We start from the raw sequence: 16,123 nt of genomic DNA on the forward strand, positions 1-16,123 counted from the left end.
ATGTATGTATGTATGTATGTATGTATGTATGTATGTATGTATGTATGTATGTATGTATGTATGTATGTATGTATGTATGTATGTATGTATGTATGTATGTATGTATGTATGTATGTATGTATGTATGTATGTATGTATGTATGTATGTATGTATGTATGTATGTATGTATGTATGTATGTATGTATGTATGTATGTATGTATGTATGTATGTATGTATGTATGTATGTATGTATGTATGTATGTATGTATGTATGTATGTATGTATGTATGTATGTATGTATGTATGTATGTATGTATGTATGTATGTATGTATGTATGTATGTATGTATGTATGTATGTATGTATGTATGTAATCGACAACATCAATCCCAGACCCTTTCATTCTTAGCAAGATCTTGCCAAAGACGAGTCCATGCTTGCTTTTGGCCATGTTGTTAATCTTAACTTCCAGCTCCTAAATTTCTTTTTATAGTTCTGCATTCATCGGCATGGTACGAGTATTAAACAGAGACTCGGATAAAAAAAGAAAGAAAAAACAAACGGTTGATGGCAGCAGCAGCAGCAGAAAAAGAAAAGGGAGTAGAGGGAAAACTTAGCAATACCTGCGCAAACAGTGGATTCAGGCTTAGATGTGGGTCATGCAATGCCACTGCTTCCAATAAAGAGCAGGCGTCGATGTCAGCTCTTGTTTATAGGGCGCACTGCGATCTCCAGTGGTGAATTTGCCGATGCCAGCAGCAGGCCACGAAGTGGCTACGCAGTCGCAGATTCACCCCGTGTGGATGATTCAGTGCCATCTAGAGAAGCAAGGCGGCGGGATGGCACCATGAAGATTGTCACCAAAGAAACAGTGCCCGACAAGGACAACTGCGCAAACAGAGGATTCAGGCTTAGATGTGGGTCATGCAATGCCGCTGCAGCCAGTCTACATTATGTAGTAGTTTCTGTGGCAGCGAGGTCACTAGCACTGAGCCTACTGTGCATCGTAAGGAGAAGCAGGATTGGCACATTTGAGTTTGTGCTATGGTAAGGAACAGTTAGTTGAACATGAAAGATTTGTATTGATGAAATAAATAAAAGGTAAATGATAGATGGCACCTTTGCTTCCATGAGTGACATTTTTTGTTCCCATCTTTTACCGGAACATTTTGAATAAACACAGCATTGCTGAAGTGTGCCAAGCAAAGTGCCTACAGTGAACACCTTTCACTTGCTCTCTCTCTGCAGTGTGCAGCCTGATGACATTGGTGCTCACATGAACGTCGGACGCACGTACAACAACTTGCTGATGTTTGAAGAAGCGGAGACTGCCTTTAGGAAGGTGACTATAGCATGGCTTTGTTTGCTTTGGCAGGTCTGCTTTCTGCAGCAGGAGAGCAACTGAACACACCACGACTGTGTTCAGGCACGTACCCAGGATTTTTTTTCTGGGGGGGGCCCAACCCTCGGTAACGTTTCTATGCAAATGGGGGGGGGGAGGGTGTACTTTTGCTTATACAAATGTTAATAACGCCCGCCATTCGCCATAATGACGCGTAAACTCCAAAAAGAGAAATGAAATAAGGTGTATGTCACAGGTACGCATGTGAGATACACCTCTCATAGGCAAACAAGCAACCACATCAAATGGACTCACACAGGAAAGAAGCGCAGGAAGAACACTGCCAAGAACAATTAAAAAATAGAAAGTGTAAAATAATAATTTCTATGGTAGCATACAACATAAAAAAAAAACAGCAGTTGACTACCAAGGCACACGGCACACGCGGGGTTGTGTTACTCCGCCAGCCAATCACACAAGCAAACAAAATCGTCGTCATGCGGTTTTTTCAAAATGGCGTCGTGCTTGATATCTCCAGAGCATCTGCTTTTCTTGAAGAGTCTTTTCATGGACGGAAAGAATGAGGTGTGCAACAGGCGTGAACAAAGGGTATGGAGTCTGAGCATTTCACTCTTCAAAAGTCTACTTGCCATGGTTGCTTAGTGGCTATGATGTTGGGCTGCCACGCTCGGCATCCCGGCCACGGCAGCCGCATTTTCCATTGGGGTGAAATGGGAAAACACCCATGTACTTAGATTTAGGTGCATGTTAAGGAACCCCAGGTGGTCCGAATTTCCAGAGTCCCCCACCAAGGCATGCCTCATGGTTTCGGCACAAAAAAATTCCATAATTATTTAATTAAATCTTCAAAAGTCTGCGGTACAGTTCATTTCACTGCGGAGCCCGTTTTCCTCATGAAACTTCACTGCCAACTGAAGTGCGATTTGACAATATACTGCGTGATTGCAGCAAAGCAAGCATTTTATTTCAGTTCAATAACGAATTAGGCATTCGTCAATGAACATAATAGGCTAGAGAAAACGTATAAATTTACGGGCTAATAATTTTATATTTGTGGTTACCGCCTGATTTGGGTAACAGGAAAAGTTTGAAGTACGAATTATTTGCAGCATCGCAGAGGAACAGTGGCTGGCGGTTATAAGGGTGTGAGCGGGGCTGCACTGTAGACTGCAGTTAAATCCGATTATAGCAGCGTCTTTTTAATTAGCTCTGGAAGAATTATAGAGGAATATACATTTGCGGAACAATCACAGTTCTTTTGGATCCCTCGTTTACTGCTCTCCCAAGTGCCACAACCGGCTCGTATTGTTATTTGGGAAGTTGCGTAACGATGTGTGGCCGCCAGTCCTGTATAAGCGTGTAGAGCGCAGGACGCTGCGGTTCTAGACGTACTGCACCCACCGCGGAAGGTTAGAAAAACATCTATACATAAGCACAGCAGAGAAGTGGCTACGTCAGGAGGCTCGACTGATAACTGTAGAAGCGTCATTCAAAACAGACGGAATCGTTCTCCACTTCTGGCAGCGTTTTCTCTGCTTCCTTTTTAAATAAAAAGATGTTGATCCATAAAGATTTTCATAAACAACTGTTAAATTTGTTAATATTTGCTTTTTCTTCCTGTTTGGCTATTGCCTTGGCTCTCTCCCCTAGTAGGTTGCTTAATTTCTCAACTCCCTATGGCTCTTGTTTCTAGTTGCCACTTTTGCACGAAAAGTGCTGTACAGTTACGGAAAAACCAGACGAGGTAGCGGGTGACAGTCATATTGCTTATGCTCCTATCTAAACACATGCGAAAGGAGAATTAGTTTTTCTCGGCAACCACGGCACGAAATTTGACGAAGTTTGTTGCATTGAAAAGAGAAACGTAAAATCTAGTGATTGTTGGTTGCCAACTTTGATTTAGATTGTAAATTTTTTATTTAAAAATTAACAAAAATCAAAAATTTTCAGAAAACGAAATTATCAAGTTTACAACTCTCCAACTCAGCAAGGAAAAATAATATTACAATTCTGTGAATTGCATCTGATGTTACATCTAAAGGGGACAACATTTATATGTTTCACATGAATCTAAAAAAATATGTAATATGGAAATACAGCTTTTGCTGAACCCTTGTTCACAACGCAACAAATTAACGTAAGATATACATTGACGTATCGAATTTGTCCACTTTGAATGATCTAATGGATGCCGTTTACAGAACTGCGGTATCTGATTTTATGCAGAGCTATTAATTTATAAACTTCATGTGTCTTTTTTTTTTTCGAGCTTTCGAATTTTTGAAAATCTTTTTCACAAAATACAGGCCATAGATCGAAATTCCGCTTCCAACAGTCGCTAGAATTTAACTTTCTCTCTCAAACGCAACAAATTTAATTGAAATCAGTCCATGAGTTACCTCAAAAAGCGTTTTTGTGTTTTACATGTATTTGAATAGGCCGCGTCGAAGTTGGGCCTGAGCTAAAGTTTCCTCTTAATGGTTATTGCAGGGTTCGATGATGGACGCTGTTTCGCATTATTTTATTTTGCACCTTATCTAACCCATATCGCCGGTATATGGCTCCGAGGTTCTGCCACCGTCGCGGCGAGCTGTCACTTGAGGAAATAATGAAGCAAAATGACAAGTTAAACGCGACTGGCGTTCTGTCCGGCCGCAACTCGTTTCTCGTGCGTACACGCCACCTGACTACGAACCAAACCCCTTTCCTGGTCCCTGGATCAGTCTAAACAAAGAAGGTTGAACTAACGAACCAACAGCAATGCGCGTGACCGTTTAATAGGTGGTGACAACAAAACGCATCTCGAGTTAATCGCGCGGGCACCGAATCTATGAGAAAACTGGCCTTCACACCCCAGGAGATGCCGATAACTACCACCAACCGAAAGGATTGAAAAATGCAGCAATACGTTGACCGCCAAATAGCTGTGAAATCTCAACATTGATTTGGCGGCGCTTTAGGAATGTGTGTGAGGAGTGGTGGCGTGGGCGAGGAGTGGGGGGGGGGGGCCCCCCCGGGGTACGTGACTGTGTTCCTTTCTTCCACTGAAGAACTGACAGTCGAGCTAGTTGTGGTGAACGTGTGCGTATAGTATTTGTGAAATATATGGACTCAAAAAAGGCAAGTGCGCACAGAAGACAACACTTAAAGCTTACCCCACAAGTGAATTTACTGCGTGTTTCATGTAATTTCAACCAAATTTTCTAAAGAAAACTTGTACATTTTGAACGTTTTGGGTGATTGAGGCCAACAGGGTATTATCTGTAGTGTCTTGAGTTATTCAGACTATTTCTTTAAGTGTGATTAGTTAGAGCTGATCCAAGCACCCTCAAGCTGTCTTTGTCTGCTTTTCACCTGGGTGTCCCTCAATTACATTGTGTGAAATAAAATTTTGACTGATTGATTCAAATTACCGATAAAAGAACTGAAAGTCATGCTAGTTAGTTTTTATTCATCCTCAAACAACTTTTCAAGCGCTAGAAACAACACAAGCATCAAAGAAGTACACACATATGGCATTGTCTACGTGGGCTTCTTCGTCGTTCGTGTCATTTCTTGTACTAGAAAAGCTGTTTGAAGGTCCGTAACTAGTGAGGTTCAAAGTTCAACATCTTTATTCATTGTCTGGGAGCATAACTCATATATAAAAAAATTGTCAAACTTGCTCAGAGACAAATAAAGAACTTGTTTCTATGACATTATCTTTAAAGTGGTTCCTTTTCTGGGGCTCAACGGGAGCTCACGAAATATTTTTAAACAATGAATTCATTGTGTGCTGAGCTTCTCAATTGCAGTCCTATGAGTAGCATTTCCAAAGAAACAAGCTTATATGAGGGTTGATCCAGAAATAATATTCCCAAAGAGCTCCAGCCACCCGGGAAGGTGCGAGGCGAAATTACGGCAACACTGCTGCGCACGGCCGTTCCCCCACTCCCAGTTCCCCCCGGCTGTGCTTGGCTCAGCAGCCGTCTGACATGGAGGTTCCCATTGTTGATCCCACCAAGTGCGAGATTTGTTCCCTAATTTGCTTTTTGCATGCCAAAGTGACTCCACCTGTGGATATTCATCGTCAGTTGACAGAGGTGTATGGCGACAAATGTGAGTTCGTTTAGCACGTCCGAAAGTGGTGCAGGAAGTTTAGTGCCGGTCAGAAGGAAGTCCACGATATAGAATGGAGTGGAAGACAGCCAGTTTCGGAGGCAATTATCGAGATGGTCCAACGCGAAGTGCTTCAAAACGTCACCGTCCGTCAACTTGCTCCTCAGATTCCTGAGAGTTCTTATGGTATAGTGGAAAGAATTTAGACTGAAAAATTAGGGTATCACAAGTGTTGTGCTCAATGGGTGCCACAGCTATTGACATCAGACCACAAGGAGGAACACATTGACTGAGCTCACCAGTTTCTTCAAAAGTGTCAAGAAGATAAGGAAGGATTGTTGGTCTCCATAGTTACGGGAGATGAAATGTGGGTGTTTCAGTTCACTCCCGAAACGAAACAAAAATCCAAATAGTGGCGTCACCCAGAGTCACCAGTCGCAAAGAAGTTCAAAGGAACTTCTTCTGCTGGCAAAGTCATGGCCAGTGTTTTTTGGGATTGTAAGGTGATACTGCTGATCGATTTCATGGAACATGGGACAACAATCAACTCAGACAGTTATTGTGCAAGACTAAGAAAACTCAGGCGAGCTATCCAGAACCGCCAGCGATGACGACTGGCAGCCGGTTTAACACTGCTTCATGACAATGCCCGACCTCGCATCTCCCGTCAAGCCCAGGAACTTTTGACAAACATTGGGTGGACTGTCATGCCCCCCCACCCACCGTACAGTCCAGACCTCGTGCCTATTGATTATCACTTGTTCCCCAAGTTAAAGGAACATTTGAGTGGCCAACATTTCCGGAGTGATGATCAAGTCAAAGAAGAGGTGAAATGCTTCCTCTTCGGGTTGGCAGCAGAGTTCTACGACATTCCTGGCATACAGAAATTGGAGTGCCATCTAGAAAAATGCGCAGAAAAAGATAGCGATTACGTAGAAAAATAGAGCAGTTTCATCTTTCCAATGATGTAAATTTTGATGAGAATACAATGTTGCCTATTTCTAAAATTGATGGGAACCTTACTTCCAATCGACCCTCGTATGAACAGAGCCAACGAGAGTATTCAGATACACTTTCAGTACCAGTACGTTGCTTATCATTTAGCACCATTGTAGATATCTATCTTTGCGACGACAATGCTGACACAGCTGGCTTACACTGGACGCCATGCCCAACTTGTTTCTGCTACAGGCACGCAGCTTTCTTACTTTGAAATCATGATCGAGAGGGCTGCAATCCCAATGCGCAAATGTGCAGGGACAAATTCTTTATTTATTAGTCTTTTTTTTTTTCCATATGCACCTGCCTTTTTAAGAGCCTTGGAATAGAGAACTAATTTCTAAACATAGCATTATGGAACCAGTTTCATAAGGTGTTTCTGAACACTGTACAGCTTTTCCAAATGCAGTCAGATTTTGTTAAAACGAGACTGCCTATAACTAAGGTCCTTTGTTTTCGGGTAAAAGCCTATATAGTTCCTGATTTTTGCATCTGCAAAAAACTTTATGAAAATCAGGTTAAACCCAACTTCTTCTCAAAAGTTTGCCCTTTTGTTGAGGATAATAATGAATGCAGGTGTTGCAAAACTATGAACCCTGCCAACCTTCTGTGAGCAAGTGGTCAAAATAGATCATATTATTGTTGTTACTGATATATAAATGGGGTCTATGCCTCATGTTTGCTTGACACGCAAGAGAAAACCCAGATATACAAAAATGTAGTGCAATCAAACCTGGATATACCGAACTTCAATATATAACAAAATTATTGATAAAACGAAGTATTTAACTTTATTACCTCTTGTCCATAGAGCACCACATATTTAGAACCTCTGTGTAAGAAATGTGCTTAAGCACAATCTTAATAAAAGAAATTTCACTCCCACTGCGCAGGAATACGGAGACAATAAATGGAAACTTGCCGAACTCAGATGGTAAAATGGTTGAGTTACAAGCGGCAGCTTTGTGTAAGCATCGTTCAAATCGTGCGCCTTGCGACCTACAATGACCACCGAAGCGAAGCAGCATCATGCTCCATATAAAAGTCCACATGCGATAGGATTCTACCACACCTCGTGCTTTGGGTGCAAGTGTAAGCATGCGAGGGCAATCCGAGAAGGATCGTATTCTGGTGGGCTCCATGTTCCCGCACAATCAAGCCGAAAGGGGGGAACGATCTTGCGATAATGTGATCGCAAGCATGTGCGAGGAGAGGAGGAGGACCAGCTCGGTGGGCGCCTCCTATTGTAGCGCATGGCTGTCGCCGCGGCTGCGTGCATCTGCAGCCTGCGTGCTTTTTTAGAGGTAATCTGCTGTTCAACAGTGTAGCTTTTTGGGCTTGTTGGTGCGTGATTTGGACAGCATCGAATAGCGCGTTTGTGTGTGTCTGGTTTTTTAATGTCTCGTCCTCTGCACACTATTCATGGCCATTCTTATCTGCTGTGTTTGCAAAGAGTGAGCATGGCATCGTGTGTGCTGTCTTCCCGTGTGTACATAGTACTGGAGGTTACAATCTCGAGTATCGGAGACTCATTGAAGTGAGAGGCGGATGAAGCATTTGCTCCCCACTGCTGGCACTTCTCGTGGTGGCCTTGTGTCCCACTGCGAGCGACACTGTCAGCCGTGGCGGCAAAGTGGGTGCGAAAACGTGGCTGGTTTCACTTCATACTGCCAATGTGAACATGTCTACCAACATGGCATGAAACTGTATCTTTCATCGCTGACGCTCAACAAAATTATTTCTTTTTTCGCATTCAGGAATGCTTTTTCTGGTCGCCCGACAATTCTAAAAATATTGCGGACCAATCCGTCTAAGAAAAATCCATCGGCGACTGCACCTATTTGCATAAAAGGGCAAATTTCAAAGTAACAAGATTACAATATAATGAAGCAAATAGTCCATTTTACTGACTTCACTATATTGAGGTTACTTTGCATTCATTGCCTGCTTACCTTGACTTATCAAAAGCTTGTTGCTTCTATAGTAACTGCACTTACATGAATACAACAGTGGCAAATAATGTCACGTTTCGAGCAGGTTGCATGCTTATAAATAGCTGTAACGTACGAAAAAAGTTACAGTGACATTTCACTTTGTGAATGCGGGTTGCATGTAAGTGTAAGGATGCCACGAGCATGCACAGCGAGCACCGTGGCATCAAAGCACCAAAAGGAAAGGGCACGACGCCACAGTGGCCTCGACGTTGTGACGCTTGGTGTGCCTCAGGGAAAGCACGCATTGCTGCGCCTGCGAGGAAGAGGAAACACCATGAACGTGCACAGGGAGCGCAGCAGTGCCGAAGCACAAACGGAAAGGGCACGAACACGGCGGTTCCCTTCTCCACCTCCTGGCACCTTCCTCATCTGGTGCACGTTTCCCTCACGGTGATGAATGTCATCTCGCTGATTTGACAGACTACGCTTGCACGTAAAAGTGAAATAATGCAGCACTGATGTTGCTCTGCATTGCAAACAGTAGCTTTGACATTGAGAAGACATTTGCCCAACTATGTCACATTAAAAGAACACTTGCTTATTTTGTCTAGTTGTTATTGCATTAGTTTTTTTTGCAGGAGCGTATATTAGAAACTAGTTAAACAGGACGATGACATACGAGGACTAAAGACACGACAGGTCTAGGATAGACTCAGAAATGCTCCCAATGCACATGATGATCTACATCAACGAGAGTTTGTAAGATGAGGAAAATGCCCCCTGTGCGCTTTTTGTACTGTCTTTGCCATTAAAATGTGCGTAGAACAAAATTAAGAAAAAATACACATATCCATCTCTATTCGTTGTTTTTACTAATGTGCTTTCTATTAAGTGTAATAATAATGCCTGATAACAGTAATTTGTGCAGATTAGTTTGTCACGTGATTTTTGAGCAGCTCTCATATTAAATACATCTTCCTGTGAGCGACCTCACTTGTTTAGATGGAATGTTTTTGTCCAAAAGGCAGCTATCGCTTCTATTATGTCTTTTTAAATGTTGCCAGGAAAATCTGGAACTTTCAGCTGCCAGACAGCAAAACCGCCGATTTCTCCCCGGTTTTCCTCGGTCCTGTCTTTTTTCCTTGTCTGGTCATATGCACTGTTTGCCATGCGATACATGCTCTATCCATGTAAAAAAATTTTAGGTGTATATCATATTGTGGAAACTTTTGTTGAATTTTGTCAGTTCAATCCATGGCTGTATTCTTCACACGCATGGCAACAGGCAATTTAAGGGCATGGGAGCCTCTCGCATGATATGAGTCAGGTTCCCATAAGGATAAGTGGCAAAGGCCGGGAATAAATTTGTGAAGATTGCCATGTTGAGTGGAAATCTATACTGCTTGCGTTGTCTGCGCATTTCAGTTTCAAAATCATAACTGAGACATTTACCAAGATTTTACCCTCACTTGTCTTACGTATTTTACGTTTACCTTTCTCTCTCTTTGCAGGCCAAGGATTTGCTGCCTCGACCAAAGCCAGGCGAGCCGTACAAGGCACGAATTGCTCCGAATCATCTGAATGTATTCCTGAATTTAGCCAACCTCATATCAAGAAATAGTTCACGTCTTGAAGAAGCTGATGGTGTGAGTGGTGTTTTACTCTAATATTTGTCATACTTTAATGTACCGTTTGCTATTACAGCACTGTACTTTTGGTGGAATTCTTATCATAAAAAGTGCAGTATAACCATTTTTTTCCCCTAATGATCATTGAGCAACATTTGTGTCGTTCAACTTACGAATCATTAAAATTGACCCTGTTTGTGGCATCTGTGGTCTTTATTTTGTTGCCAGATTTTAATTTGCACACAAAGGGACCCTGAAACAACCTTCACTGTTGCTGACAAATAGCACTGAGTCATCAGGGTAGGTCCTTGAGGCCATCCAGGACTAAACTTAAGTGCTCTGCATAAGCCATGTTCATTCTCATGAACTTTTAAACATCCACGTCAGTACAGGTTGCAGCAGTACCACTTCCATTGTTCTCATCCACCTCTGTGAATTTTACGTTACACTCGAATGAGTGATCTTCCCGCATGATGTCACCATGGGCAAGCATGTTTTTTCGCGAAGTTTTTTTTTTAATAATGGATTTATACGTAGTAATTTGTTTACCTGTACACCTAAAAATGCAATGGCAATAAATGTAGGCATTTCTTCATACGAGTGGTATACTTCACACCTGAGAATGCGGATTGTTTGTTGCAGTTTTGATCTGTACACATGCATTTGTACATGCTTTCAAGGAAATGAGTGGACTAAGGAGTTTCTTTCAAAAGGCTTGGCAGACTGTACCAGTAGTGAAAGGGAATGTGACAGAAGTTAATGTTGTCACGTTGTAGTGCCAATGAACAACCACATTAGCACATGGGGGGCGAAATGCAAAAACGACCGTGTCCCTACAACTGGGGAACGTTACAGAAACCCAGGTGCTCAAAATTTATCCAGAGCCCCCACTTTGGCGTGCCTCATATTCAAATTGTGGTTTTGGCATGTAAAAGCCCAGAATTAATTCTTTCACACCACAAGTCATGGAACTAAGTGTCTATAGGGTGAACGTGTGCCCAGCAAAACAGATACATGCATACATAATAATTCATTTGCAATGGTGGCCAGCGGGACATGGAGGTGTATACTTGCATGAACACAGGTGCGGCTATCTCTTCTGTCATGCATGTTTTTTTCTGCTGCAGGTGTGTGCAGCGAGTAAAGTGCTGCAGAAGACATGCGCACTGCATGTCATTTCAAGGCCACCACCATGACAGTAACAAAAACAACTGTCAGTGCAGTGAATAACTTCTTTATGAGTACGAACATGTGGGCAAAATGTACTAGGGATGATTCTATGCAGTGACTCACCTTCATTGTTAGGTATCGTTTTTTTTTTCACTCTTGTAAGCGTGAGTGTCTGTACAGTCTTACATGTTCCCTTTCATTTATTATTGTTATTATTTTTTAAATTTATCTTAGGGCAAATTTATTTTTTGCAGTATAAGTGAAATGGAGTAGCCTGAGGTGTACTGCTTCCAATCTCTCCAGTTGAACTTACTCAACCCTACCTAAATAACAACTGCATCAGAAAGAGACGTGGGAACAGCCACTGTTCAGATCTACTAGACACTTGCATCACTGCATAAAGTTGTACACAAAGGAGGAGGGATACAGGCATGACAGCCTGCAATACAAGTTGAGAGGAGGGTAATGTGTAGCCAGTTGTAGCTCCTTCAAAATTCTTGTGAGAGAGCGTTCTAACGACCTCAATGTCTACATGGTACTCTTAGATACGGCATAAATAATTTCAGGAACCCTTGAAGCCTCATGGCACACAATCTCATATGCTGCCTACTCCATTATTGCAAGAATTCTAGCTATGATTTACTTCTCAAGGTTTTGTTTGGCCCTGTGCATCATCTTGTCTAAGTTGCCAGTTATTGTGTCATTTAATAATTTGCTCATGTTTCTCTTTCAGTTGTACCGCCAGGCAATCAGCATGCGTGTGGATTACATCCAAGCATACATAAACCGGGGAGATATCCTTATCAAACTCAACAGGTAGGAATGATGCATGCACTTCTTTTCAGGCCTTCAACACGCCTTAGTTTCATGCTAGTGAAAGTACCGATGCTTGGATCACGGGGAAAGAAGTTTTTGAGGAGAGGAACGTGCTAGGGCCACAACAGTGCGAGCCGGCAGCACGATAAAGTTACGGTCGGGTGAGGAGAAAACGCAGCACGACAGATGACGCGTCCGGCATGTTGCCATTGTTTACATGTTCTTCTATGGATGCAACACACAACAATCACGATATTGGCTCACATATTTTAATTTTCCCAGATTTCATTCTGTAACGTCAATAAATAGAAGCAAACCTTCATAAAGAAAACACCACAAGCCTTACATATTTCACTTGATTTTTGACCATCCACCAGGGAATTATGACATCTTCTATATGTCCCATATTACTAATGACTGACGCTTCAACTTCTTTCTGCCTGCAGCCATACGGTCCAAAAGGCATATTTCACTAAAAGATTTGGGCCGAGCAGCCTGTGTCAGTTCGCCAAACAGATTTATCATGTATATTCCTCAAGCAACAAGCACCAGTAAATTTCTCAAGTGAGTTGAACATGTAGCATGGAAAAGGGAATACTTATATATTGGTACGTTCCTTTTCGTATTCTGCAAATAGCTGTAAGCCTTCATTAGCTTTACTTCAAATTACCGCCACTTAAAATAAACACGTGAAGAACCGCCTAATTTTGAGAAGCAATTAAAGAAGCAAGTGGTGCTGGCAGAATCTAAACCGCAGCGTTATTCATGTTAGTGCCAAGCGTTTCTGTGAAGAAATGAAAAAATTCGATATTATACCATGAACCACTCGCTGTGAGCAAACCTGTTTTAGCGGATTAAAGTCAAGGTAACTGTTGTAGAAGTCATATATAGCCAGCGTTTGTGACATACTTGTTGCACCGCAGCAGCATGATATCATAACTGGATCCTTATATGCTATGTTTTTGCGGTTGTCGATCCATGCATGAAAAAGCCACAATGGGGCTATGGTCTGCACTCCTTCGGCTGGCACTGTAGCATTGCCTTTGAGAGCTGCATTGCCATCGAAGAAATAAGCTCTTTGAATAAATTTTCACGACCAAAAACATCGTAAAAATATATTTGAGATGACTGCCATAAGTATACAAGCAGAAAGAACGAGGGCGAACAAACGAAAACACTGCAGAAAGCGCCCGGACACCGCCTGAACTGTACCAAACGACAAGCGCGAGTCCATGCCCTGACGTGACGGGAGCGGCGCTCGCAGCGCCCCTGTAGTTCGTTCTCGGGGCTAATAGAGAATTCATTCAAAAGGTACCAGGGGCATGTGCCTGCAGAAAGTGGGCCTGCAGCCAAGAAAGCCGAGCCTTCCCAAGACCCACTCGAAGCAAAAAGGAATGAACAGCGACATATACATATGGAGATTGATTCTGCTAAGATGATGCTTACAAATGCTGAACTGCTCATTACATAAGGGATTAATACCAAAACGCTTGATGATATTTCATTTCTTATACCCTCAAGGCCTGTGAAGGCTTTACAGAGGGGAGAGGGTTACAGGTAAATTCCAACAGTAAGCATTACAAGAGAAAAAAACGCAACATAAAAATACAATTTGACAAATAATTCAGTAGGAATACGATGAGCAATTACAAAAGCTATTACAAAAGCAAGACAAGATATACAAGTACATGGAGCCCCATTCTAGCAAGTAATGTTGGTTAAGGCATCATGAAACAAGAAATTATCGCTGATGGATGCAATGTTTACGGGAAGGTGGTTCCACTCTAGTGACGTCCGAGGTACGAATGACTGGGAAAATGTATTTGTGCTGCAAGAAGGGACATGAACCTTGTAAGAATGATCGATGCGACGAGATACGTAGTGTGGAGTATATGAATGAATGCATCACGCAGTGTTGTAAGGTGAAAAATTTTGTGAAATAATGATAAAGGGGAAATTTTACGTGGAGCTGCAAGAGATGGAAAAGAAAGGCTAGTTTTCATGGCTGTTACGCTGTCAGTTCTGTTATAATTCGAAAGAACAAAACGAGCAGCGGTATTCTGAACTAATTCTGATGCGTTAATTAAGTTTAGGTTATCCCAGACTGATGTAGCGTATTCTAATTCCAGGCGTAATGATCTTTTATAAAGCAATAATTTCAAAGAGTGTGGAGCCTTAAAAAAGTTTTGACTTAATTAACCAGGAGCGCGGTTAGCATTGTTAACGATATTAATAATGTGAAGTGCTCAGGTAAGGTCGTGTGTAATATAAATTCCTAAGTATTTGCACGAAGTTACGTGTTGTAAAGGAAGGTAATTTGAACCTGAGAGACGTGAGGTGTCCTAGATACATGCATATATGTTTAGACTTGTTAACATTTAATTCCATTTGCCATAAACTGCACCAGTTAGATATTATAGTATCAAGGTCCGATGGAAGACGGTTAGTATCAAAATCTGTAGTTATTTCTCTAAAGATAACAAAATCAGCGAAGAGATGAATGTTAGAAGTTACTTGTGAAGCAAAGTCGTTAATATATATTAAGAACAATAAAGGACCGAGAACCGATGCTTGGGGCACTCCGGTAGCAACAGAGCACACAGGTAAATTGTAGCCGTTAGCAGTAACGTATTGTGAGCGATGAACAAGAACACATTCGATCCATTTTAAACGATTAGCATCAATATTCAAATGGGTTAGTTTGTGGACTAGAAGTTTGTGACAGACTTTATGGAAAGTCTGAAAATGTGCAGTGGACGCATGACGAATGATCAAGAATTCGATGCAACTGATGAGTGAAGGATACGAGTTGAGTCTCGCATAATTATGATTTCCTAAAGCCATGTTGTGCAGGTGAAAAAATGTGTTATCTTCAAGAAATTTAGTCAACGAGGTTTGTGAATACAATGTCTTCTAGCAGTTTGCAACACGTGCTGGCAAGTGAGATGGGGCAGTAGTTGGTTGCTATATCTTTTTTACCAAATGTGGGGTGCGGAATCACCTTCCCAACCTTCTTCTGATAAGCTAAAGCACCTGTGTTGTGTGATTGTCGAAAAAATTTTGTTAGTATCATAGAACTGTAAGCGGAACTGTTCTTTAGGAACTTAGTGTTAATTGAGTCAAAGCCAGGTGAAGAATTGTAGCCGAGTTTGTCGATAAGTTTAGCAACACCAGGTGTATGAAATATTACTGGGAACTTGGCTGGATCATCATAGTTACGTAACTATGGAAGTTGCTCATTAAGAGAATTTTTTACAAAGGCTTCGATAAGGTGAGTTGCAGCACCATCTTTAGGAAAAGGCTGCCGGGTAGAGTCGTCTAATAAGATTATCAGACACAGGCCTAATTGTTTTCCTAAATTTTTTAATACTAGTTTTAAGAATTGATGGAAGAGTAACAGCAAGAAAAGTATGTTTAACAAGTTTTCACGCTTGAATATATTCGTTCGAAGCCGCCTTGTAAGCCGCCAAACGAGAAGCACTCGAGGACAACTTAGCTGAGCGATGGATACGCTTCTTTATGGATAGAAACTCATTTAATGCGAGTGTTATGCCAGGGGACTTGTGGGTTAGAAGTTAAGATACGGCTGGGAATGTATTTGTTCATTAGTTCATTTACTTTATGAGTAAATTAACTAATGAATAAGCACTTCAGAAGTGGATAAGCACTTCTGAAGCAGGGGCAAGCAAAACAAAACTTGCAAGCAGCCTTCACAAGCTTGAAGAATCAAACAGAAAATGTGCAGTCCAGAAGGACTTATCTCAATTTATTTGCTCACTGATACATTTGACTGTGATATTGAGTATAATTTTATTCATGCTAAAAACCTGTCTAAATTTTTAAGCTCAGGTGATATTTTTTTGTGACATTAGATCGTATTTCTTTGTGGTGCTTTTATCATATGCAAAAAAAGAACAATATATCTTGGGAGTTTTCCTTAGAATGTGTTCATTTTTTGTTCTTTACTAAATTGAACCAGTGTAATATGTGATCAATAATAAAAACAAATATTTTTTAGAGTACATAGATATTTTTTTGTCATATTAATTGCAGATGCAGTTTGCTACGTGCATGTGAGCCATATCAGTTACTGCTCCAAACTGCTTTTTTTGCTCCACACTGCTATTCTTTTTGC

The 16,123-nt window shown here is 41.5% G+C and overlaps 1 protein-coding gene across 3 annotated transcripts in view; it reads left to right on the forward strand.

Moving 5' to 3' along the window:
• Window positions 1-16,123, forward strand: part of LOC142580123 (protein O-mannosyl-transferase Tmtc3-like) — an 870,647-nt gene that overhangs the window by 766,138 nt on the left and 88,386 nt on the right. For all 3 annotated transcript variants that reach the window (XM_075690944.1, XM_075690943.1, XM_075690942.1), the window contains 3 exons: window positions 1,229-1,322; window positions 9,886-10,020; window positions 11,906-11,988. In XM_075690944.1, coding sequence (XP_075547059.1) covers window positions 1,229-1,322; window positions 9,886-10,020; window positions 11,906-11,988 — 312 coding nt within the window. The remainder of the gene's footprint in view (window positions 1-1,228; window positions 1,323-9,885; window positions 10,021-11,905; window positions 11,989-16,123) is intronic.

The sequence above is a fragment of the Dermacentor variabilis genome, chromosome 4, assembly GCF_050947875.1.
Source record: "Dermacentor variabilis isolate Ectoservices chromosome 4, ASM5094787v1, whole genome shotgun sequence".
Lineage (NCBI taxonomy): Eukaryota > Metazoa > Arthropoda > Arachnida > Ixodida > Ixodidae > Dermacentor > Dermacentor variabilis.